Source organism: Atractosteus spatula, chromosome 14 (genome assembly GCF_055471065.1).
Source record: "Atractosteus spatula isolate fAtrSpa1 chromosome 14, fAtrSpa1.hap1, whole genome shotgun sequence".
Classification (NCBI taxonomy): domain Eukaryota; kingdom Metazoa; phylum Chordata; class Actinopteri; order Semionotiformes; family Lepisosteidae; genus Atractosteus; species Atractosteus spatula.
The window spans coordinates 24,229,995-24,257,065 of NC_142719.1; the positions used below are offsets into that span (position 1 = coordinate 24,229,995).

Genomic DNA, 27,071 nt, shown 5'->3' on the forward strand with positions numbered 1-27,071 from the left:
CTTTTGACCTTGTTAATCATATACTCCTCCTCCAAATAAATACAAGGTTCATATGTTTGGGGTTGCTTTTACTTGATTTATTTCCTATCATTCTAACTGAAAGCTATGTGTGACTAAAAGACCAGAGGTTTCTTAAATGAACAAGTTACACTCAATCAACCTAAAGCTGTGGTCAATCTATAGATAAGGACAAGGGTTGGAATAAGGACAATCTTTTACTTGGCTAGATTATCTGTCATCATGAAGTTCATTTAAGTTGTTAAACATATCACTCAGATCTATTGTTATTGTTGGAAATGTTTGGTATTGATCCAAGAGTCTTTAGTTTTCCAAGATGTCAGTTAAATATTAAATCTTAGGTGGAACAAAATTCTTCAGAGCTAATTAATAACAAAACAGAGGTTATACTTTTGGAACCCTTGTACAAACTGTACAATTTGAATAACTTTAGCATGGTCATCAATGGTTTGAACATTTAACAACTACCCAGCTGTAACATATTTATAATTTGAAACCAGATCGATTTGAACCAAATCTAAGTTCTACAAGAACATCACTAAAAAAAACAACCCACCTAATATTTTGACATTGAAAAGTGAAAAACAAACCAGAAGACACATTTGGAGACTATGTACAGTACAAGTGCATTTAAAACTGAGAAGAGGAAGCACTTTACCCAAACAGTTGTGGGGGTCTGGAACAAGCTATTTAGGCAATAACCTAGTTTCTTTCTAAAAACAGCTGGATGAGGTCCTTGGACAAACTGGATACTAACTACCAAACACATTAGATGAGCTGGGGCTGGCCTCATTAAATTCCATTCCTATGTTTTCATTTTATATGTTAAGTTTATGATTCTTTCTAAAAACAAACAAACAAAGCACAATATAATCTGGCTCCTTTTATTCTAAAAGATTTACTGAGTTTTTGCATTCCATCCTGACTGCTTTGGTCACTGGATTGTGGTGCATAGCTGCTCCATAATGAGGCATCATACATTGGAAAGTCTTTCTCTATTAATGGACCAAAACAGTGGACGGTTGTACATAATGATGATGTATGAGTTTCCAGTTCATTTTAAAAAAACAAACATAAAAAGTATTTCTTTTCTTTTCAAACAATTTCTGATGTTGAATATACAGTGGTGTGAAAAAGTGTTTGCCCCCTTCCTGATTTCTTATTTTTTTGCATGTTTGTCACACTGAAATGTTTCAGATCATCAAACAAATTGAAATATTAGACAAAGAAAACACAAGTAAACACAAAATGCAGTTTTTAAATGAAGGTTTTTATTATTAAGGGAAAAAAAAAATCCAAACCTACATGGCCCTGTGTGAAAAAGTGATTGCCCCCCCCCATTAAAACATAAATCAACTGTGGTTTATCACATCTTTGGAAAGCTGAGTTCAAATTTTCTAGCCACACCCAGGCCTAATTACTGCCACACCTGTTCTCAATCAAGAAATCACTTAAATAGGACCTGCCTGACAAAGTGAAGTAGACCAAAAGATCCTCAAAAGCTAGACATCATGGTGCTATCCAAACAAATTCAGGAACAAATGAGAAACAGAGTAATTGAGATTTATCAGTCTGGAAAAGGTTATAAAGTCATTTCTAAAGTTTTGGGACTCCAACGAACCACAGTGAGAGCCATTATCCACAAATGGCGAAAACATGGAACAGTGGTGAACCTTCCCAGGAGTGGCCGGCCGACCAAAATTACCCCAAGACGACTCATCCAAGAGGTCAGAAAAAACCCCACAACAACATCCAAAGAACTGCAGGCTTCACTTGCCTCAGTTAAGGTCAGTGTTCATGACTCCACCATAAGAAAGAGACTGGGCAAAAATGGCCTACATGGCAGAGTTCCAAGATGAAAACCACTGCTGAGCAAAAAGAACATAAAGGCTCGTCTCAGTTTTGCCAGAAAACATCTTGATGATCCCCAAGAATTTTGGGAAAATACTCTGTGGACTGACGAGACAAAAGTTGGACTTCTTGGAAGGTGTGTGTCCCATTACATCTAGCGTAAAAGTAACACAGCATTTCAGAAAAGGAACATCATACCAACAGTAAAATATGGTGGTGGTAGTGTGATGGTCTGGGGCTGTTTTGCTGCTTCAGGACCTGGAAGACTTGCTGTGGTAAATGGAACCATGAATTCTGCTGTCTACCAAAAAATCCTGAAGGAGAATGTCCGGCCATCTGTTCGTGACCTCAAGCTGAAGTGCACTTGGGTTCTGCAGCAGGACAATGATCCAAAACACACCAGCAAGTCCACCTCTGAATGGCTTAAGAAAAACAAAATGAAGACTTTGGAGTGGCCTAGTCAAAGTCCTGACCTGAATCCGATGTGAGATGTTACGGCATGACCTTAAAAAAACGGTTAAGGCTCGAAAACCCTCCAATGTGGTGAATTACAACAATTCTGCAAAGATGAGTGGGCCAAAATTCCTCCACAGCACTGTAAAAGACTCATTGCCAGTTATTGCAAACGCTTGATTGCAGTTGTTGCTGCTAAGGGTGGCCCAACCAGTTATTAGGTTTAGGGGGCAATCACTTTTTCACACGGGGCCATGTAGGTTTGGATTTTTTTTCCCTTAATAATAAAAACCTTCATTTAAAAACTGCATTTTGTGTTTACTTGTGTTTTCTTTGTCTAATATTTCAATTTGTTTGATGATCTGAAACATTTCAGTGTGACAAACATGCAAAAAAATAAGAAATCAGGAAGGGGGCAAACACTTTTTCACACCACTGTACATGTAAATCCTACATACATTTATATGTACCGTTGTTTCATTTTTTACTTGTTGTATTTATAACATGCTTTGAGAGGTTCCAACAATAAAGGCCTTTGTACAACCATATAACCATCAGAGATAACACACAGTAATACTCCACTTTGCAGGTACTGCAGATTCTAGTTGACCATTTCCAGATTTTTTTATAAGAAAACTTTCAAATGACTACAGAAGATTTCACAAAGGCATTAGAAATACACAAAACAATAATTTCATAAGGAGAAAAAGCCAAGAAACCTCTAGAGATGTTTATGAGAAGTTTATATTCATAAATCTCTTAAGAAGATTTCTACAAGAAAAAAATGAAAATAATTTAAAATTGGTTCTGAGACCAGCCTAAGCCCTCATAAATATTTTCTCATGGGGATGTTTTGCTAACATCTGATGACACTGGGTTTATTTTATCACCCTGTTAATTTAAAAATTGTTTAAAAGTTTAAATCTGAAATGCTGGTTATAAAGTTAATTTTATCTGATCATTCAGAGCAATACCACTTCTGAAAAAGAGTAAAATCATTTACAAGTGTTTAGGTACATAAGACAATTACCACTGGTAAAAATAAATGGCTTCTCAGTTTCTATATATTGTTTAATATAGCATTTTAAAGTGATTTCAAGTATTGTGTGTGGTAATAAAGAAAGAAGCACTCTTTTAGAAAAGATCTGAAGAAGAATTCTCCTATGGAGTTCTGAAAAGAAAGATGCTAAGAAACCTTTGCTGCACGGAATGACTTTGGTACATTAATGTCTTACACTTAACTGCTTTTTAAATATTTATACCTGAAGGGCTTCATGAAGTTTTCCGTTGTAGTCAATAATTTCTGTGGCACCTGGTTGACCTTTCGGGCCAGGTAAACCCTAGGAACAAGTCAATAAGTAAGAGTAATACAAAAAAAATTGAGTGATGTCCTTAAAAATAAGACACGATATCAAGGCTCATTATTTTTACTTAGGTGACATGTTTTCACACGTACCTTTGACCTATTCTGTTTCCTAGTTACAAAACCTAACTTGTGTGATAATGATGAAATATTGTGTTCTACTTTAACATTAAGATTTCAGCATCTTATTGCTTGATCAACCCATTATGGATAGGCAATACTGATCACTAATCCTGAAATCTGTTTAACTTGCATTTCAGGCCTGCAGTTTTCCATTTTTGAACATTCCTGGTTGTGTGTTTATTTTCACCAGTAGTTGAATGAGATGCCCAAACAAAACTGTGAGATGTATGCAAAGTTTAATAATTAGGACAATTTTTGAAAATATGTTTAATTGTGTGTAATGAGTAATGATACATCATTCAATTACAACCTAGTGAAGACTGAATGAATGCTAATTACCATTAAAAGGGAGTTGTGCAGTAAAATAAAAACAACACAAATAACTCAATGTGATTTTAAATACACATACTCTGGGCCCAGTCATTCCCTCCTCTCCCTTCCGACCAGGTTCTCCCTGCAGGTAGAAAAGAAATCTACATCAGTATTTACAGGCTATCAGATTTCATGGGACTTACCAACTTCTTCTGCTGGGAAAGGAATCAATCTGGCATATTCAAACAAATTATTAGCTCATTCAAGCTCATTCAAGTATATAAGAGGTAAAAGAGAAAGAACAGTGGAAGAACATGAGGCCAACATGTATTTTGCATCATTGCATTAGCCTAAGATTCTGTTCACATATGTTCTATGTATATGGATGTTTGCCCGTTATGTCTTCCAGCATGTAGGAGCAGCAATATCCTGTTGCTGTTTCTGTAACATTTAGTTTTTACGGGACGGGGTTGTTAGCCATGTGCCCGACCTCCAACATGGAGGACCTGGTGCCCAACGTGGGACACAAACCCACTACCCTGAGTTGAGTCTCATGCTCTACCAACAGAGCTAGTCGTGGCCCTGTTCTATGTATATAACCACAAAAAATATAAGGCAAAGAAAAAAAAACAAATGACCTCTACTGATTTGTGAAATATATTCTTGCAAGTGTAAAAATTAAATTAAAATTGAATTAAAATTCAGTCTTAGAGTGTCTGCTTAGAATGAATCAATGAATATTTACCTTCATTCCATTCTCGCCAGGAATTCCAGGCTGCCCCTTCAATGACAATAAATTAACACAGTGGTTTAACAAATAAACCATCCAGAACAACTGTGCTTACCCATTGCAGCCCAGCATATTCAAGAGATACCTTTACACTCCAATAAAGAGGTAAAAAAATCCAAACTCACCATTTCACCCTGAGGCCCAGGATCACCCACTTCTCCCTTTTCCCCCTGCCAGAAAACAGAGAAAAAACATTCACCATCTTTACAGGTGCATTCAGTTAACTATAATTCTTTCATTGGCTTTAATGTGATTGTGAATTAGTGTGGTGTTGTTGAATAATTGTCATGGAATTAACTATGGTAAAGATTGTAAGTGACTAACACATGGTGTGTACAGGAATGTGAAGAAAGCCTAAGCCTAATAAGTCGATTCTCAGAGTGTAGCCTGGGATTCTTAAGAAAAATGTAGCATATACTGTATAGTGTGACCACTGTAATTACAGTACTTTGCTGTCAAAGGTTGTTATCTGAATGTAATAACTCATCAGTTAAATGTTTCAGTAATATAACAACCTACAGTATTTTTCAAAGGATTAAAATATTAGATATTTGAGATGAATGAACCTATTTATAAATATTAAAAAACAAAAAAGGGTTTAGGTGAACAATTTTCCTTCTTGTTAAATGAAGCTTTTTTTTTCTCATCATCTTATCAGACTCTTACTTTTGTGCCTGGCATTCCGTCCATTCCTGGTTCTCCCTGAGAACCAGCTGCACCTTGTTCTCCCTGTAAGAGCATTGGAGCATTAACCCAAACAAGTGAGAGAAGCAATTTTGTGCAACATCTACAGACTACTGTGGGTCATGGATTTATGCAGAAATATGGTTCTAAAAACATCCAGAAAAAATTATTGAGAAAAACGCACTTGATGCTGAATGATATACAGTGCTCCAACTGTTCAACCAGGCTTCTAGCTATGTTATGGTTAATTTCATAATATAAATGGTTTGTAAAGTATACAGTGCAAATGAGCCAATAGAAGAGCAGTGTCTACAGCACATCACTGTAGTGCACAGTGTGCACAATGCTCTCTATAATGGCTTTTGAAGACTGCAAAAATGAAATTGTTGAGAATTTGTAATGTAGAACAAATAAATATCCATAGATTAAGTTATTTTGATGTCTAATTACAATGTCACAACTTCCATTTCAAATTAATTGCAGTTTAATTGCAGTACTGTATGTACAAGAAGACCTTGACCTGAAACAAAAAAATAGTTTCTATTTCTTAACTAAAGGATTCATAAAAGCTTTAGCACATAACTAAAATGTGCTATGAAAGGGTGGGCAATCAATGAGTTACACTGAAAGTGTGCTGATGGCCTCTTTAGGTGACTAATCACAAGGTATCCAAACAAAAGTTATTCTCCTTGATAAACATGAACCACACAGGGGGAGAGGGAAAAATGTCTCCTGCTAATTTCCCTCAAAAATGTCTGATCAAACAGAATCTGGCTGGGTGATTTATAAGGCATGGCATCGCTAGGGGATATCAGAAAGCCTCTTTCCTCTGCCCTGATAGCATGTTTTGGAATCCGACCAGGGTTTCACATAAAACATGAAAGGACTGTCTGAGTTTGCAGTGTAAAGGGTCACTGTGCTGGTTGGAGCCTGTTGGAGAAAAACTGAAGCTCTTCCTCATTCATCAGACTAATTTACTGACCTCAAAGAAGGATGCTGAGGTGGGGAAAAAAACAAGTGGGTTTCATCTACAGTATCAGAGTGGCTGAGATTTAGAACAGCAAAGTTATTTAAGTAAGAAGGCAAAAACACATTTGGGAACCTCTAGCAAATATTCCCTAGTAATTTCCTGTTGTACTTTCTGTGAAGATTTATATATTCGACATGCTAACCAGGTATTCTGAAAGGACTCTAATTATACAAGGGGAAATTATTTTACAGTACAGTGTATCAGGCAACAGGGAAACGTGTATAATATAATGAGAGCAGAATGAAGCAAAGGCTTTAAGTGTATGACATGCCTACTGTATCAAGAACACAGAAATAAATACCATAACTGTAGTTAACTGCAACGGTTATTACTGCATAGCTCTTTAAAGTTACTTTAAAGTTAAAAGTTTTCCAATAAACTTTTTTTAATGAAGACATTGGTTGTTCAAAGAGGAATACAAATTCTGCTTGATATATGACATATATGACATTGTTTTACTTTTGTCTTTCGTGAGAGTGAGTGGGATTGAAGCAAACCAAATGCTTTAATGTGCCTGCTACTGACCTTAGGCCCAGGAAATCCCTGTTGCCCTGGAGGACCTTCTGCACCATCTTCACCCTGGCAAAATCAATGCATTGACAGTACAGTAATTTAAATTCAAGAGCTAAATTTTAAATAGCAGACTCAAGAAGATAATGAATAAAATTTTCTAAATCCTGTCTAACATTTTTTTCAAAGAGCATAAAAACAGTATACATTTTTTCAAAATTGAAAAAGTAATAGGTTTGTACATATGAGTAAGTTATTTAAAACCCAAATTAGAAGATTAATGAGTTTAACATCATAGCAGAAAAAAAGGAACACAATGTGCTCCAAGCACAAAGTTTACTGAATCTGGGATGGTAATTATGTGACCAGAAAAGAGGAAGCGTCGATAATATAAGTCTGTAAAAGTCGGTGCTTTTCAAAGTCCCATACACTTTGGTCAAGAAGAAAAGTCCAAAACATCTTCACGATGGATAATTATTTGCAACAGCATCTATTCTTCAGACTATATTTCCAAACCAGATTACACATTTAAATTTATGTACAGAACAATTTATGTTTCAAATGTACAGTACATTAACATTGGTTTCTCTGTGCTACAGAAAAAAAAACTCAGTAAAACTCAGTGTTGAAATGTCACAGAATTAACATTTGCTGAAAGTAACTTATGTTGCTGTAGACTGAGAAGTGAAACTTTTAAATTCATGGATGACCTGCTGACAGATGGAAAAAAAATCAATTGAGTTTTTTTTTTCGGAACTCAGATCCTTGATAACTAAACTCTTACCCTTATTCCTGGAGGCCCACGGGGTCCCTATAGATAGAAAGAGCATCAGAGCAAATTCATATTGTGTACTGTGCAATTTCAAAAGAGATGTAAGAACAGTAAGCCTGGAGAATGAATGATAACTGTTTTAATGTACATTTAAGGCAACACATCATAATTTGGAGCTAATTCGTGTTTCTCTTTCGCCAAGTTCAGAATTGTTAAAGTTTTAACAGTAAACAAACCTGTCATCCATAGAAAAACATCAGATATACTGTATACACAATACACATTATAGACATTTACTGCATACAAAAAGCCACAATGTCAAAACAATGCACCATACCAGTTAGTCCTCACAGACAGAAGCTATGTCATCTTATCTTATGAAGTTTATTTTAAAAAAACACTGCACCATTTAATTTTCTATGTAAATACTTTAACCAAATAATAAATACTTTACCCAAGATGAAAATAAAATTAGCACATACCTCAATCCCATCTGCACCACGAAGACCCTAAACAGACAAGAGAGATTTCCACTTACAATGTCTAAAGACATGCAGGATTGTTAACAATAATAGCAATCATTGGTTACATCTGCATCCTGGTATTGGGATTCTATTGTCCTTTAGACAATGTGTGCTTGTGTGTCCTAACATTGACTGGATCCCCATAAAGAAAATAGTCCTGCCTTTTGCATTATGCTTCCATTAGGCTCTAGGGTGAAGTAAAACTTACCAGTTGTAAATGCTTTTCTGAGGATGGATTGATAATTAGGTGCTTTAAGACAAGTCATTATCCCTGTGGAATAAACCCAAAAGATCCAAAACCTAGGACCTCGAAACCTACGATCTTTTAAATATCAAATCCAAATATTCTTGATATTTAAAAGAGGCAACAGCTACCTGCTTAAAGAGCAAAGTTTAAGTTGAATTATTGTGTAATTAATGTAATCAAAATTAAAAAGACTAGACATAAAAGCTGAACCTCACAACATCCTGAAATTCTGATCAGTTTCTAGTAAAGCTCTACTTTCAACTCAGGCAGCAATTCAAAGTTAACACTAGGTGCCAGTGTTCTCCAAATCAACACAAAAGGAATGCGGCAGTGTCCGGTACACCATTAAGAACAAGTGCTTGACTAGTTGTGACTCACACTGCTTTTGTGATTGACATACTTTTGGATCTCTCTTACAGTATATTGAAATAAAACCAGCAGAAGGTTCTTTTAGCAGAGATTCCGGACACTTACCACACAGGTGACAATGCATCTTATACAGCCATTTCCCGCACAAGTCTGGGGCAGTTAGCTCTGGCCCAACCCAAAACATCACAGGGACACTGCCACCTCCCCAGGTGATGAGTCAAGAGCCCTTGTTAAGAAAGTTTCAGAAAGCCCCTGCCGAGTGGAGTACTTGTGCTGCTCTGGAATTTGTGTCTTTTGGAGTTAGTTTTTATCTTATGTGCTCTGAGTGTGGGTAGACAGTGTTGAATGTTGTAATCACTAGGTAAATAAAAAGAGCACTTAAACAATACTAGTGTTGGTTGTTGGTCTGTACATACTGTGATTTTGAGAGATAAATAGTACCTATAGCTAGGGTAGAAGGGTCCTAGAATCCTTTATAATTGTTAGGTGGCATAACTGTCAGCAAAGCAAAGGTACTTTTGCATTTAGGGGTCACAATCTGTACTTTTACAATTCTAACTCAATATGACATGTATTATTAAATTAAAAATGGATCATTCATTTTCACACCTTGACTGAATTTTGATCAAATCTAATAAAAGAAACACCATATTCAAAATATAACTTATTTTTTTAGTTAACCATTAGGACATTTTTACCACCTGTCAAAATAATCTATTGTCATTTTGTATTGCATGCACATACAGTATATAAAGAGTTTACTGACAAAGCTCATTTCATTTGATGTGATTCTCAGCTTAAAACCAGCTAGCCACATTGTTCAAGTCACTAGGAACAGACATTCATACTCTTGTAATTATTAAAATATCTAAATAAAGGAATTTTCCCTTCCCCAATGCCAAAGTATTTTACCAACAATTTTCGTTCTAATTTTCTATGCTGTATAATGAACATTTGAAACTATGAGATGCAGATACTGCAGTTTTTATCTTGATAATTTAACTCTAATGTATGGAAGCGCATTGCTGCCTCTCGACTGGGGTTTAGTCATAACGAAACCTTGCAATTTTAAGCAAATATGAACAGAATCATTACAAGCATGAGGACCAGTTTGGTGGGATTTAGAGATCAAAGCAATGATGGTTCTGTTATGAACAGTTACACATGGAATCGCTTACACTGCTTAAAACTGTAAGTACGCATGTAAAGATATAGGTATTGTAACGGATACGGCCGACATTACAGGTTGTGCGAGCTGGTTGCCAGCACGGTGACGTAACCACCTTTCCCTGTGAATAGCAGGGACCTCAGCCGCCAGGTTGAGGGGAGATCTCCCTTTAGCTCAGCCAGCTGGTTCCCTGTTGAGTGACACAGCGGTGGAGGGCCGACCAGAGGCGGGAGCCGCGAAAGCAAACTCACGAGAACCCGAAACGTTATAGTATTAAAGGAATAAATTAAAGGTTTATTACATGCTGAAAAGAGAAGAGCAGAAACACAACGTTTTGGCTGTGAGGGCTTCACAGCTGAAATGTTTTGTTACTTTTTTAATCTTTTCAGCATGGAATAAACATTTGATAAATAAAGAGAAAAAAGCATGGAATAAATAAAGAGAAAAAAAGTAACACAACATTTCAGCTGTGAATATATAAATTAATATTGTAATTAATTTATTTAGATATGCGATTCCATATTATTAACCTATTTATAAGTCTGAAACTTGGATGTTACAGTATGTCTCAGCGACTCCACCCAGCCCCCGCCAGATCTCTCCTCCCACTGTTCCACAAACACCAATCACAGGAAGTCAGGTCCACATACTGTATACTGAAACAGCAGCGCACACGGCAATGTGATATATAATATATAATATTTATAAATATATATAGTATTTGTGTAATATTCTTCTAAATCCAAATTTTAAGTTAAATTACTAATTTCTGAAATTTGTACAAAAAATAGATGTTCTTAATGCGGATGTAGACCAGTGAAAGAGGCACATTGTGTTTGCAACAAGCTATAATAACAAACTGTTTCTAAACATGCGGCATATTGATAAGTTGTTCTCCAGTTACTGGCCATTGTAAAAATAACCCTTCATCACTCCTTTGTTTAACTTAAAGAATTCCGTGAAGAAATCCTTAATCATGAAACCATCACGTATAATAATTAATCCAGACATACACTCACGCTAGAGTACATTTTGCAAGATACATCCTCCCAGAGTTAATCTTTGGACTGCGCAGTAATGTACTGTACAATATATTGTTTAAAGTTAAAAATTTAAAGTTGAACTGTTGGCTGATTACTGGCTGCTGAAATTTGGATTAGAACAAATTGTAAACCTTGTAGCGGCAAGGCTTATTAATAATAGCCTTAATAATAAGTTTGCTGCTCCCTTGCCAGTCTCTCTCTCCCTCATCTTAGTGATGCTGGACACAGGGAGGCCATTTCACCACCATTTAAGGTGTTTTTCTATCTGATAGAGTTTCCTGATAAGGAACAACTCCCAAGGCTGAGATTCTCCAGCCACCCTAATGAATAGTCATCTCTGGCACCTTACTGTCTGGGAGATTCCAAGGGAGAGTCTCATCCCAAGGTTTACAACCCTAAGGTCAGAGAGCATTGTTACTCATCCTCAACCTTGATCAGCCAGTCAGGAACAGGATAGGGCAGGATAACCCCACGTGAGTCTCGAATGCCCGTGGAACTTTCAACCAATGAACAACTGTAGTTCCTCCAGATAAAAGAAGCAGCGCAAAGCCCAGAAGGTGCCCCTCCAGGACATTCTCAGACTCATCTTGGACAATCATGTGACAGCCAGTGTGTCTGAGTACCAGGACATTACTTTGTTCTAAGAGTCAAGACCGGAGGTTGCCCGCACATAACCAAAAGATCCGCCCAAGGTTAGCCCAGCAGCAAGCCACGTGAATCACCGGTAACCCACCGTGAATGCTCGCCTGATCAACGAGTGAACTATGGTCAGAACTGTCGACAGCTGAATCTCAGTATTTAGGACTAGCGCTACATCGGGAACTAATCGGGTCTTCTTCAAGAGTGTGACTTGCTTGGACCCGCAGTCACTTTTCATGTGCACAAACCTTGCTAGTTCAGCCAGGACTAACTAGCTGGTCTTTAGAGAGTCACTGCCAGCGCGCCGCAGCAGGAATCTCTCCCTCCTTCTCTGACACCTCCAGCCGCACCAGGACTGCCTGGCACCGGACCAGAGGACGCCGATTGGATGCTGCAACAGCCTGTTGCTGTTCCTTTGTGTCCGCGGGAGATCTGAATCCACATAGATTGGATGAGTATTCAACATTCATCATTACAGCATGATAATTCAATTGTTACCTCAACCCCAATTGATATCAATTTAATTCCTATGAGTGATGTACTTGCTTTTGAGTATCTAATGTAGAAGTTGTAATCAAAGCTCATTAACGAAACGGTATAAATGAATGGTACAGTATATTGAATGTATGTGTCTCTTGGTATTTGTAACTCTTCGATATTGAATACAGATGCAGCCATTCAAAACAAGCGGGGTATGCTGCAGTATAACACGGTGGGCGTGTCGCAGTACACCGCATCATACCGTATGCAAATTAGATTATGTTAATAGTATCCGGAATCACCTTGTAAAACCGCCAGGTGGAGCTAATAAAGGTTAACCTCTCCTGTCCAGCATTTGAGCTGTCACCAGAAAACGTCGGTTTCGAATCCTGATCACTGCTGAGGGACAATCTTTGTTCAATTAAGAATTTAAGTTGTATACTCTTTAGACTTTTAAATTTAAACAGTGTATTAGAGCATGTTAATCATTAAACTTTAAAAAGTAGTATATTTTATAAAAGCAAGATTGTTCTGTTGGACAAAAGTACACAACCTACCACCTTTATCATAAATATTTTAATTATGCAGGAATATTTTATGCATCAAAGTCTTTACCGAAGATATTACTAATAGTATTAATAATGAATGACCTTGGACAAGCTGTAAGCTCAAAGTATTACCCTGGTCCACATTCTTTGTAACCGTCTTTGTAAACGAAAAGAGTTTATTTTTTCATTGACAAAAAGTAACACCACAGCATTTAGTTGATCCCATCACGCATTCGTTTCCAATCATACAAAGTAATTCTTGAGAATCTCCGATTCACCATGCCTTTCACATGCTCATAAACTATATTAATTTAGGAACATAAACATATCACTGTATGTAAACTGTACTGTATATTGCTGGTCTTGGTAGTTTAAAGAAAAAATACACACCAGTATTCCATTTCTCCCTAAACATTTTAAGCATCAAATTCTTACATGTTGTTATTTGGGAAACGTTTTTACGTGCTCCTTCTGACCATATTAGGATTATATACTTTGTGAAAAGTGATAGTCTTTTAACCTTTTCTGTGAATTTGCTTGTTATCTAACAAATGCATACTTTTAGAATTTGATTAACAGGGAATATAATATGGAATTGCGTATCTAAACAAATTAATAACGATATAATTATATTCATGTACTGTCTGGCGGAATAAACTGAAGAGGTTAGTTAATGCGACACAGAATTCACTCAGTGGGCGGTGCATTGTTATCTCAATCACCTGCTAATTCGTTTTACACCACTGGACGACAGGAGAATGTGACTGTACTGTATCTGTACAGAATGTGTGTTTCAATCAATACAGTAATTGATTAAAATCGCAATCGCGTGTTTAATTAAATGCCTTTCTTGATTCACAATCTGAAAATGAAAACCACGGTAAAGTCACCTTGAATTGAAAAAAAACAATTTTGGCACGCCTGTAGCATTTTCACGAAACCTCCTAGAGTTGTGAGAACACTTGCTTTGTGTATAAAGTACATTGTGAATGTTTTCACAGCCTCACTTTGTCGTTTTTATGCCATTTTTTTGACCACGCACGAATATTCCTATGTCCGTATTTTCACAAGGGAATCAGTGCGAATTTTAAATACTAATTAAATGACCGCGGGCACTTTCCACCCCTTCTACATTCTCAGAGTAGAACAGACTAACCTTCTAATGAAAGATGGTCCACCCCACCCCACGGACAGGAAAATTGCCCACAGGCACTTAAACTTAATATGGTCAGTAACAGTAAACAGTATGATGGTCAGAAGGAGCACATACAAACGTTTCCGAAATAACCACATGTAAGACTCTGATGCTTGAAATGTTTAGGGAGAAAGTGGAATACTGGTGTGTATTTTTTTTTAAACTACCAATACCAGCCATATACAGTCTGTAACGTAGGGATTTCTATATGTCTTTATTTAGTGGTTACATTAGTGACAAAGGCTAAATTTTTAGCTTCAGTAACGCGTACGCCGTATGGCAAACATGTTTGTTTTGGGTTTTGCTTGTTAACATATCTCCCCTTTTTATAAAAAGACATGGTTGAAAACTGTTCCAGAGCCACTGTTGTTTCATCAGTGAAAAGTACATCATGAAATGCCTCTCCCTGTTCAATCCACTGGAAAAAAGAAAAGGAGCATAAAGCGTCTGATGGTCATAAATGATATTGATTTAGGAACAGCATCAGAGATATGTTTTTAACTGCACTGCATCGGAGAGAATACCGTAGTGTGTTTTTTTTTTACTCCCTGGCGGAAACTGGCTTCCATAAGAATCAGTATGGCTCAGAGATTAAATAAAACTTAACTCGCACCAAACAAATGTATATTTCTAAATATCACAACATGATCGAATTTAAGTCATTTTAATAACAATGAATAGTCACCTATGCGTTACAATATAAACATTTATATTGATTTAAATCGCGTTTAAATCGCCTTTATTTAAAACCCATAAATAAAACTGATACTGTTTAGACTTTTAATTATTTAAAACTGTATTACAGCAGCACAATGCACAATGCAACGTAAATCGCTATCTTTGTCTTCTGTGTAATAATGTTCACCTCTCTGTCCAGCAAATTAACAATAGTAATAATAATGAACTTTATTGTATATGGCGCCTTTAAAGGTGGCTCCTCAAAGCGCTTTACAGGTTAAAAACAATAACAACAATACTGTTAGGCTGGGCAAACGATTTTTTTTTAAGAAATACAAAATGAGATATAATTATGTGTTCCGGCTTAGACATTAACGAAGAGCATAACACGTGGGCGGCGTAGCGGTCGGCTCTGGCTTTCCCATCTACTGTATACCGATGCACTGCAAATACAACCCCCCTCTCTGCGGGAGTGCTGGCTGTGACGAATTAAACCGGTTTCACAGGTATTTTCAAAGTAGAAGGGGGCGAGATTTCCAGCGAAAGACACCTCCCCCCTTCAAAAACCCAGTAAGTACAGTACTTACTAGTTAAGAAAGCTAGGCTCCTCAATGAAATCGCTTTAACATGCTAATGCGTTGGTGTAACAGTCCGGGCATGGCAAGCTTCTAATGTCAACTCGACTACGGCGAAAGGAACCCTTCTTTCATTGGAAGACAATTAACATATTCTAGCCCTAAATGAATTAATAGCAAACATGGTTTACATAAAAGACATTTTTCCAAGAAAGTTTAGCCTTTGTCACTAATGAAACCACTAAATAAAGACATAAATATAGATATCTTAAGATTTTTAAAATACATGACTTTGCTAAAATTTATTTAAAAATAAAAACGATTACAAACGCCAGCGGAGAGAGAGAACAGGGGGGGATGTTGGTTTTGCATAAGGGGCGGGGCTATGGAAATGAGGTCTATTTGGAAATGTGGAGTTACATGTTCTGGCTGTTTGTGAATTATCGTTGTTGAGTATGGAGTGTTGAGGTATTGATTTGTGTAATGCTTTATGTTGAAAATTGAGGTGGATTTTGTTTATAATAAAGAGGATAAATGGGATGGGAGGAGGGTTTGGTTTTGCATAAGGGGCGGGATTATGATAATTGGAGGAATTTGAGAGAGTTTAATGGTTTGATATATTTGATTTTGTATTGTGGTTGTTATCTATGTTTTTGGTTGGTATTATGTTTATATGGTTGTTTTTGTTGGTTGGTCGTTATTATGGTTATTAATAATACGATCTATAGTTGAAATCTGAGCCTAAATAAAAAGAAAAAGCATTTTCAGAGAGCAATTACGCTGTGTTTATGTAGAATAAGTGATTAGGTTTATGAGCAATCTAATTACTTATTCGTTTAAAACGCTATATAAAATAAAGTTTATTATTAATTTGCTGGACAGAGTGGTGAACATTATTATGCATAAAACAAAGATAACGATCCTGATCAGTTTAGAAATCTGTGTATGTTGTAAGGTTTTTACTTAATTAAACTTTTAAAATACACGTTTCGAATAGAAAGAAATCCTCTTCCTGGTACAGTATGTATAGCAAACCAGCACGTCTTTTTTCTCCAATCAGAGGGGTGTCAGATGGTGTCAGCCAATCACCATTCTGAAGCCCTACCATAATCTCTGGTATGGGGAGACCCCAGAATTCTGTCCGATAGTTTATGTAGATAGATGACAGATACTTTTATTGATCCCGTGAGGGAAATAAAGTAAATCATTTTCATTTTAGGAAATTATTAAACGCTCGGTTAAAAGCAAAGGAGATTGTCTGTTATAGTGGACATAAAAACAAGAGTTCGCTGGCATTATATCCTAGAAGACACAGACCGGCGCAAGACCGGGAGAATGCCCGCAGCGTAAAAGAAAATGCCTGATGAACTAGGGATTGGACAGTTTCCAAGTGCTTGTACAATCGATGGAAATGTTCAAATAAATGTGCAAAAGAAATAAACAAAATAATCATTTATTTCTTTATCATATTGGCTAGCTAATGTCCTCTCTTTGCTAGTTAGTGGCTGTGTTTCTGCGTTGGGTAGCAACGGGTGACTGTTCTCAGGCGGAAGATGTAAACAGCTTAATTTTCGTGTTAAATCATTTTTAAAAATTAAAATTCATTCTATACAGCAATCGCATATTTGGGTACCGTTTCATAAAACTTTCATGCTTAAAATGTTTAGGGAGAAATGGAAGACTGGTGTGTATTTTTTCTTTAAACTACCAAGACCAGCCATACACAGTACAGTTTACGTACATACAGTAATGTTTATGTTCCTAAATTAATATCGTTTATGACCAGATGTGTTATGCTCCTCTTCTTTTTATGCTCAGCTACTAAAATTTCCCTTTAGTGGTAAAATTCCATATAAATATTCAAAACTAAGCGGATTAAAATGTGCACAGTAAAGAGATTAAATGATTAAATCTTTTCACTACCAACCAATGCACCACGAGTGCCCCTGTCGGTCATTTTAGCCAGCCAATAACTTACCGCGGTGCCCTGCGGTGGCTTGTGGGTAGTTTACCGTACCGCGGGTTTGGACCATGCATTTTGAATGGCTGCATCTGTATATACCTTTTGTATTCTGCTAACCCTCACTATAAGATCTGCAATGTTCATATGCACATTTGATATATTAATAAATGTATTCTCATGTATTAGTATCTGTGTGTGTGCATTGCTGAGTTATTCCGCAAGGTCGGTTTTCTAATAGCCATCAAAGAATAACTTTGTGACTTACTGCTACAATTAATAATTGTCCCAGTAAATGCACAAAACCCCTACAGTACAACCTGAAGGAGACACATTGTGTTCATAATAAGCTATAATAGTGGACTATTTTTATGTATTCGGCTATGTAGGAAACAAACCGAAAGTAATGCTCTGATCGGGCTTTGAATCAACTGGGTGCAGTGCACTACACTTCAGTCCATTGCCCAATGCCACTATAAGGACAATAAAGTTTTGAAAAAAATGGATGTCAAATTTTTTTCAAACAACCACTTGTGATATTTTAGCTGCTTAGTTACACGATTCTATATTAATATTACTATCAAGTGGTATTAAATCAGTACAACAATTTTAACAATAACAGCAAGTGGAGTTCTTACTACTGTACGTATTCTTTGAAAATGATAAAACATTATAAAGTTCCTTTTTATGAAGTACAGTATATAAACTTTAAATGTAAGCATGTTATAGTCATAACCCATCATAAGTAACCATGTTAAAGATTTTGATAAAATATTTATGAAAAGGGTAGAATACTGTTCTGTATGTTTTCATATTAAGCTATCACTACCATCAACTGTGTGTACACTATTACATTACAGTACTGTTTTTATTTTCTGCTACCAAAATTTACCTTTGGATTTTCATAATGTGAATGTTAACCTGAAAAAGGCACATCACGTTCAGTATAATACAGTATAATCAGCTACAGTATAATAACAGTTTAAAATTAACGAAAGTCTAAAGAATTTACATCATTACAAAAGATTGTCCCTCAGCATTGACTGGGATTCGAAACTGGGCGTTTTTTGGTGACAGCCCAAAAGCACCACACACCCCGTTAAGCTTTTACAGCTCCACCTGGCAGTTCTACAAAAAACTGTAGTCACATTACTGAAAATTTCTAAAACGCTGCGGACTCCTGCAATCTACCGCAATCTTGCGCAGCCGTTGAACTACGAATTACTGCAGTATCCCTCGGGCGTTCTGAATGGCTGGATCTGTATATACTATATACACACCATGTATTCTTAAAAGACAGCTGCTATGGGATTAAATATTTTTAAAGCTGAAGCGAAAATATTTAACCAAACTTTAATGATTATTAATACTTTTCAGATATGAAGCTTGCATCAAACAAGTACTATTTTACAGCTTAGAGAGCCAGTGTTGGACACATTTCCTTGCTTACATGCATCTCTGGACAAAAAAAGGGAGTTTGTTGAATTTCCCTGCAGTTATCTCTAACAAAGGGGTTTAGCAGGCAAACTATTCTGTTTTATAAATAAAGGGTTCTTATATTTTTATAGCCACCAGCTAATTGTGGAAACATCTGTTTAAAAGACAGAGGACATGGAGAGCTATAGTGATTTTTGTCTTTGTGTTTAATCTTACAATTCTTTAAAACAAGTCAGGCAACAATTAGCTAGAACCTTAGTTATGTCTAATGTAGTTACTGTAGATTACATAACACAATGTAGACTGTACACTACACAAGTTTAATTAATTGTTTTGCTTATTCTGTACACAGTAGGTAATATTCAAACTAAAACACATCAGAAGGCAAACAGCACAAATGTATTCTCTGGCTTCTATGTCTTCAGTTCACCTATCCACTTGTTTTTTGCAGAATGACCCTGGAAAATAATTATCTAAACGGTGGTGCCCAGTCCTATTGCCATATCTTCCAGATACCTGGTCAGCAGAGAATTTGCTGATATTGTATGTATTAAGGGATCCTGAAGTTACTTTATTATTTTTTCTGTTTTAATTAGGAGTACTGTACCTGTCTCTGTAAAAATAACCAGGTACATAAAATACAAACAGAGAGTAGTATAGGAGCTATAGTATAAGTTTTTGCACTGGATTGTGCTTTCTACATGCCAAAATAAGTATTTTAAAATATATTTAAAAAATGGGCCTATTAGAATGTCTAGGATTTTAACATTATGTAATGTTTGAGTGCAGATCAACTGGTTTAGCTAAAGGCCGATGTGTTTTTGCATCTCTAACTTAAAAGTTAGTATCAGTTTTTCAACATTTTTGAAAGCTAGTTTTGGTTTATTAAAATTAAATTATTTAAGTGATTTTAGGTAATTATAACTGTTGAACACAAACCTTTGTGACAAAAGTGTTGTTGCATTATCTGTGAGAAAGATATGTTAGCATGGTTCTCCCATACAGATGACAAAAAGATGTTGTGACACTTCTCTTTGGTTCTAGAGTTATTTTAAAGATAAAATGGTAAACAATTCATGTCTATGTGAGAACATTTTACTAAACCATCAAGAGATTACAGTATGGTTTGAATATATGCAAAGTGGATTGTCACCAATAAAGTCACTGAACTGGACTGTTAAATGAGATCATCCGACGTGAATACTGTATCTCTTACCGGGTCTCCAGGAAGGCCACGGGGCCCATCTTTCCCTGTGTTCCCAGGAGGTCCTCTGGGACCTGGAGAACCAGGGAGGCCAGGAGGACCGGGGGGGCCAGCCTGTCCTTGATCACCCTAAGAATTAGGGAGAGAGAGCCATCACATATTACCAACAATAATAGTGTTTATCACCAGTAACATTATTACATATTATGTATGTATTACATACAACTACTATTATTAATATTATTGTGGTTTAAGTCACAGAAGTGGGTCTTCTTAGCAACGATTATGTTTCAGAACTGTTTGTGCACAATTGCAGTCACAAGCAGGCAAACACTGGAACTATGCACAGTTCACCGACATTTTTTGTATTTCACTCTAGAGATACTACTACCGAATTTTTAAAAGGACCTGCAAAGGCTCATCCTGAGTGGAGTAATTGATTGGTTTTATGCCTCTTAAAGTCTTTCACTTTGAACCATTAATTTGGTGGTTTCAGTACCAAAACATCAACAGCTCAGAAACAGATTACACTTCACTGAAAACTGTCTGTTTCCCTGTCTTTTTTTAGAATGTACAGTACATCTGAGGTTAAGAAAACTCTAGCAGAGGTATCTGCTTTGCAGATAAGTAAATGTACTGTATACTATACTCTGTAACATTTGACTAATGACTTGATTAGTCACCTTGCAGTTTTGGCCAAACTAAATTGTTTTTAATACACATGTGTGCTTGTAGCCTGCCTCACATATTACAATATATTTCACAAAGAAGCTTGGAATTTACCATTTTTAGAGGCAAATGTTGGATTTTTCCTTGAACCATTCAGATCTTCTTTTTAGAGACAATTATAGTGTGATTTTCTAAAGCTTAGCATTTGTACCCAAGGGCACTGAGCAGCACTGGATAATGATGCTGTTTTCTGAAGTTGTAAAAAATAATCTGTAAAGTTATAACTGCATTTATTTTCAACAAGAGCAACATCACATAATTTTTTTAAAGAACAAGCACATGCTTTTGTATTATATCAAACAACATGCACAGTATCCTCAGCAATGCAAGAAGCTCTAAAAAAGGTGAGATGCCAGAGAGAGACATAAAGACATTAGGACAGAGCACAGGCTGAGACACAAGTCCATAGCTCTACCTTTAAAATCCGCCGCTGAAAGCTAGGCTGATCAGCAGAGAGAAATCCATGGTCGAAGCGAGGAAAGACCATCTGACCCGAAAAATTGATGGTGAACAGAAGAGAGGTTGAGAGGAAAGCCATCAGAGGATGGAGACACAGAAGAAGGAAACCAGAAGAGAATATTTTGTACAGTAGCAGTAAAGAAGTGGGAAGTTCAACAGGGCCCTACAATGAATAGCATGGCAGCTTCCTCATTCATTATTTCATGTGCTGTAGAGAACATATATTTTTCAGTCAATTAAGGAAATGGTAAACACATGTTATGCAATTTCAGTCTCTGAAGCAACAGTACAAACACTTGAAGCTGAAGTTCATGTGCTGCTGGTATGCTCCAAGCTGTTTATGCCTCCACTGCCTGGCCTTAATACAGCAGTTAAGAAAATAAGAAGGAAAAATATAGGGTGCTGATTAAAGATAAAGACGAAAATGAGATGTAATTATTAGAATAAGAGGCACATGTGAAGCATTTCTAAGTAAGGCCAGTGGTAGAGAGCCCACTGTTATGTTCAGGACAAACCTTCACTGTGAGAATCTGATTACTGAGCAGAGCTGCAGAAGCACTCAGGCGTGGAAATCCCTAGAGACACACACAATATACAATATTGATGCTTGCTGAAGCTGGACTGGTGTCCTTGTAAAAGTGTGCATAAACTACAGCAATGTTCAGCACCGCTCATCCACAAAACAGCTGTGTAAGTACAATTGTGTCACCTATGAACTAATGCCTTAATAGCTGCTAAAATCAGAAGCAAATGGTTCTAGCAAAATGCTGGTAACCTTTTTTCAATATCATGTGATGTTGATCATGGGTATGGACCACTCCTGTCATTGAAGGCCTCAGGACTACTCTGCCGCTGATCTTGTTCAGAAAACAGGTAAAGAAGTCTAATTCATACTTTGTTACTCTTAAAAAATAATTAATTTAACAAAAACATACTTATTTGAAGACCATCAGTTTGACCATAAGGTTTTGGTTAAAAAAAATCAATATTTACTGCAGACGGACTATTATTATTAGAGATAGACAGATCATTGTTTTGTGAGGCCCATACCGATCACTGATTTTCTGTCAGCAGGATTGGCCGATACTGATACAATCTGGGTTGGGTGGGTTGGTGTGTTACTATCCAGCCAAAGACACAAAAGATGGTATGAGCTAAAATTGTTTTATTAACAAGTGAGACAACGTTTATTTCAATCAACTCGCATGAAGTAACAAGCTGCAAATGAAGATGAAGATGACCAAATGCCATAATCTGAAACGTATTTCTGATGTTGATAGCTCTACATGAGATATCAAGAGGCAGAATCCTACATCTTCAACAAGCAAAAATGGTTGGTTATCTAGCGCAATAAATTCCATTATTTTGGTCTTGATTCCTTTTGCTTTCGGGCTATTTCTGCTGTACTTTTGGTATCTCTCAAATGTCGCCTGCACTGACGGTTGTCTCAATGTCAGTGTAGCTTTATCTCTCTTTGCTAGCTCTGCTAGTTTCTGATACTCACTGTACTTGGTCGGGTGATGTGCTTTTAAATGTCATATCAGGTTAGTTGAATTAAAATTATTTGTGTTAATCCCCCCACAAGACACGTTAGTTTTACAAACATTGCAAATATCATTGGCTTGATCTGGTTCAGATATAAAAAACTGCCAGACGGATGACATGTTTTCATTCCAAGGCAAACGGTGAAATTTTGGCTCAAATATTTTGCATCATAGATCGGTTCTCAGTATCAGCCAAATGAAAGGAACATCAGCCGATCGTCGATCACATATTTACAATGGAAATCAGCCAATTTTGATTTATAGCCAATCAATCCTTCTACCCCTAATTGTTATTCTTAGTTTAACAGCTTACATGCTTCCCTCTTCTCAGAGCATACTCCTCTTGCTGCCTGTCATTAGTCTGAAGGGATGGAAGCCATTGACCTTAAAAGCTCTCACCTTAGCTGAGAGGCATATGTTTTTCTAACATCCAGGGTATGAAAATACATAAACGCAAGGAATTTTTCATCTTTATATATTAATATATTGTACCTGGTTGTACCTGATTACCCCGTAGTTTCATAAATATTGTCATTAATTGATAAAGTCACTGTAATGTGACTAAACATATATATATAATAATATTAATAAAAAAAAGTAATGTAATTCTGAGATATAAGGTTGTCTAATGACATTTACTCAGCTTCATTCCTTAGAGAAAATCAAATTTTAATATGACTGATGCATACATGCTGACTTTGTAAAAAGTAATTTAGCATTTAAAAGCTCTGGGTGACTATGCAAAAGCCAAAATATGTCTTTTCATAGTGACAAATAACATGTAAACTTATTTTTGTTTGTATGCACTGACATAATGATCGATTCTTAGCATATAGTCCAAGAGAAGAAAAGCTCAGGAAACATTTGTGGAACAATGATGCATGACCAGGTCCTTTTTCTTCCTAACAAACTACCAAAGGTCATGAGAAGCCACCAGATCATTACATCAAAATTAAAACCTTCATGTCTGGTGTTTAAATACCATTTTAATGACTTTTAAAGAACTTTGTCTTTCAAAATGGAGCACAATGAAACACTTTCCTAACTAAACAGTCTGCTCGCAGAGAGCAGAACGATTTTTCCCCAATTGTCTTCAGTCCAGCCTTTAGCACAAATTTAGTGAAGTTTTTTTTAATCAGACTAGGGTCTGTCTTGGTCAGTTTCTCTTTCACTTCCACACAGCTATTACAGTTATTTATAATTGCTAACAAGTGTTTTTCAATACCGAGTTCACTTTTCAAAACTCTTCACACAGTTAACACAATAGCCCTCTATGTGGACCAAACCACATTTTTTCATTGCTTAGACACAAAATGTATTCGGTGAACATAGTTTTCAAAATTCTTCAATTAACTTCTCACTCAAGCTCCACTACCAGCAAATCAGTGTATTTAACAGCCCAATTTGTAAATGCTTGCATACTCTGTCTCAAAACTGATAACACTAAATTTCAAAACCTAACATATACAGTAAAATCCAAGGGGATAGCAATTTGCTAAATCGCAAATATATTTGAACACATTCAAAGTACAGAAAAAAGTTTTTAATAAAGGTTACTAAGACAAACTGCTCATTGAAGTTCTGTAAATAGACCAAACACAGTTGATTCCCATCACAGTTGAAAACCTACCCAGGTGCTGAGAGACTTTCAATTCCATGACCATCTCATAAAAAGAGGAAATCTTTGGAATGATTTTGCTCAACATAGACCCAGCAAGAAACGCAGGAGTGGGTGAAAGACAAATGGCTGGACGATAGAGAGGAATTCGAATGTGTGGTGGCATTTACCGCAGAGGAAGACCACGGGCTATTGTGTCTGATGAGATAAGAGCTACCATAATAGACCATGTCATAAATCATGGTCTGTCATTTAGAGAGGCTGGTCTAAGAGTTCAGCCAAATCTCAACTGTTCAACTGTCGCATTTATTGTACGAACTTTCCAGCGAACCAACAGGTAAGTTATGCATTTTACAAAGGTCTACACTGAAATGCATACAGTAAATATTAGCCTCTAGAACCACTGCTAATGTGTAATTGTATTTGTTCTACAGGACTCAATGACTACCTCCCTCAGGGGGAAGAGTTCAATACTGAGCAGGACAGGGCCATTGTGAATATGGTCATTGCTGATAATGCAATCAAACTTCAGGCGAGTGCTGGCAGATAACATTGTTTTTCAAAATGTTCAAGGTGTCAGCCTCACAATGATAACTCAGACCCTGATGAAACATCACATTGGCATGAGGCAACTGTACACTTCCTTTTGAGAGGAACAGTAATCGTATCAAGGAGATCAGGCACCAGTATGTGCAGGTAAGGTGTCTATTCAACAGTAATGGTTTTGAACAAGACTTAGGGCACTGATGCACTCATGGAGGTGTAAAGTATGACCATCGTCCACATGATCAGTTGTCCCTCCTGGAAGCAATGGAAGCCGGATGCCTGGACATAACAGCTGTAGACTGCCAGTGATGGATCAGGCATGCAAAGAGTGTACATTCTTTCTCCAGTGTATAGCAAGAGAGAACATAAGGTGTGATGTAGATGAGAACATATGGCGAAATGCAGAAGAACGGGTAGACTAAAACCTGCATTACTGTACCTGTGACTTATAGTTTTGTTTTCAGTACTACAGTACAGTTTTTTTATTACTGTAAAGTTCTGTTGCATGTACTGTGGTGGTTCATTGTATTGAGTAGTGTATGTGCAATCCTGTTTTGTAATGGAACGTTTGTTGCATACTGTGGTTATTTTGAAAGTTTTTACGTGCTCCTTCTGACTATATTAAGTTTATACACATACTTCATAAAAACTTTATTAATTTCATTAATAGGGAATATAATATGGAATTGCGTATCTAAAAAAATTAAAAATGATACAATTATATTCATATAGCTCAAATTATTTTTATTTGACTCACTCACCTGTGATTACTTGGAAACTTCTTGCCTGCTCATTTCAGCTACAACTTAAGTTGTCAAGTGGTGCATTGGTGGAACAGCTTAGGCGTTTGCCTTGCATGCTGGAGGTCAGGGGTTTGAACCCAGCTGTCGCCATGAGTTTTCTTTAAACAAATAAATATTTATTTGAAAAACTAAAATAGTAAATATTTTTGACACTATATTGTATTTGTTGGTATTTCTAAATATCTCAACATGTTCAAAGTTAAGTGATTTATTAATAACAACTAATAATTTCAAACTGCTTGTATTTTCAAATTGTATTTTGTTTGGGGTGATTTGTCACAAACTTTATTACATTTGTTAAATGTCAATTTTGGAAACAATGTGTTCCAGACCTCTGTTTAATTTCTGAAACTCCCTCTGTATTCCATGTTTTAACCTTTTCTATGAATACTTGCGCTCGTTATGGTAGTAAACAAGCTCATACTTTTTAGAATCCGCTAAATAGGGAATATAATATGGAATCACTTATCTAAAGAAATTAATAACGATATATATTGATCGAAATATATGTATTTATACAGCTGGTAGTATTACTGAAATCCACTTTCTTTGTAAACATGGTATATTTTTAATTTGACTTATTCATGCATGATTACTTTCGAAACATTCTTCAGCTGTTCGTTTCAGCTGTGTTTCTGAGCAGCCCTAGACCCGCTTACGGCAAAAGATTTTCTTCTAACAAATACTTAAAAAACATAAAATAGTAAGTATGATGTACACTATATTAACATGTTTGTTTTTTTGGATATATATTATAACATATTCAATGTTAAGTTATATAAATAATTAAATAAAAATGGGAATTAGTGTGAATACTGTCAACTGTTCAATTGGTTTAATTCAAAACACTTTATTCAGTGGGGCAATTTAACAGATGCCTCAAGCCTTAAAACAAAATTCCCTCCTTTGTTTAACTTAAAAGAATTACGTGATGAAATCCTTAATCACAATACCATTAATTAATATCTAGATATACAAACTCACGCCAGAGCCAACAACCACCTATAATAGTGGACTATTTTTATGTATTCACTATATAAGAAACAAACTGAAAGTAATACTCTGATTGCGCTTTGAACCATTGCGTGCAGTGCTTTGTCCATTACCACTACAAGGACAATAAAAGTTTTTTAAAAAGAAACTAATGTCAAAATGTTTCCGAAATGTCCACCTGTGATATTTTAGCTGCTTAGTTACGCGATTCCATAATCATATAACTATCAAGTGATGTTAAATCACTACAACATTTATTTTTTTACAATAACAGCAAGTGGTGTGCTTACTATGTATTCTTAGAAAAGGATAAAGCGTTATAACTTTTTATGAGGTACAGAATATAAGCTTAATAATATTAGAACAAGCACACTAAAACCAGAACCCACTGTAAGTTGCAAAGTTA

General features: G+C 36.2%; 1 protein-coding gene across 1 annotated transcript in view; it reads right to left on the bottom strand.

Annotated features, from left to right (window-relative positions):
• Positions 1-27,071, bottom strand: part of col23a1b (collagen type XXIII alpha 1 chain b) — a 74,955-nt gene that overhangs the window by 40,447 nt on the left and 7,437 nt on the right. The window contains exons 4-13 of the mRNA XM_088932854.1: positions 21,677-21,736; positions 19,986-20,102; positions 8,389-8,415; positions 7,919-7,945; positions 7,150-7,203; positions 5,577-5,639; positions 5,036-5,080; positions 4,866-4,901; positions 4,218-4,262; positions 3,585-3,662 (exon numbers count right to left, since the gene is read on the bottom strand). Coding sequence (XP_088788980.1) covers positions 3,585-3,662; positions 4,218-4,262; positions 4,866-4,901; positions 5,036-5,080; positions 5,577-5,600 — 228 coding nt within the window. The 5' untranslated portion in view covers positions 5,601-5,639; positions 7,150-7,203; positions 7,919-7,945; ... (1 more) ...; positions 19,986-20,102; positions 21,677-21,736. The remainder of the gene's footprint in view (positions 1-3,584; positions 3,663-4,217; positions 4,263-4,865; positions 4,902-5,035; positions 5,081-5,576; positions 5,640-7,149; positions 7,204-7,918; positions 7,946-8,388; positions 8,416-19,985; positions 20,103-21,676; positions 21,737-27,071) is intronic.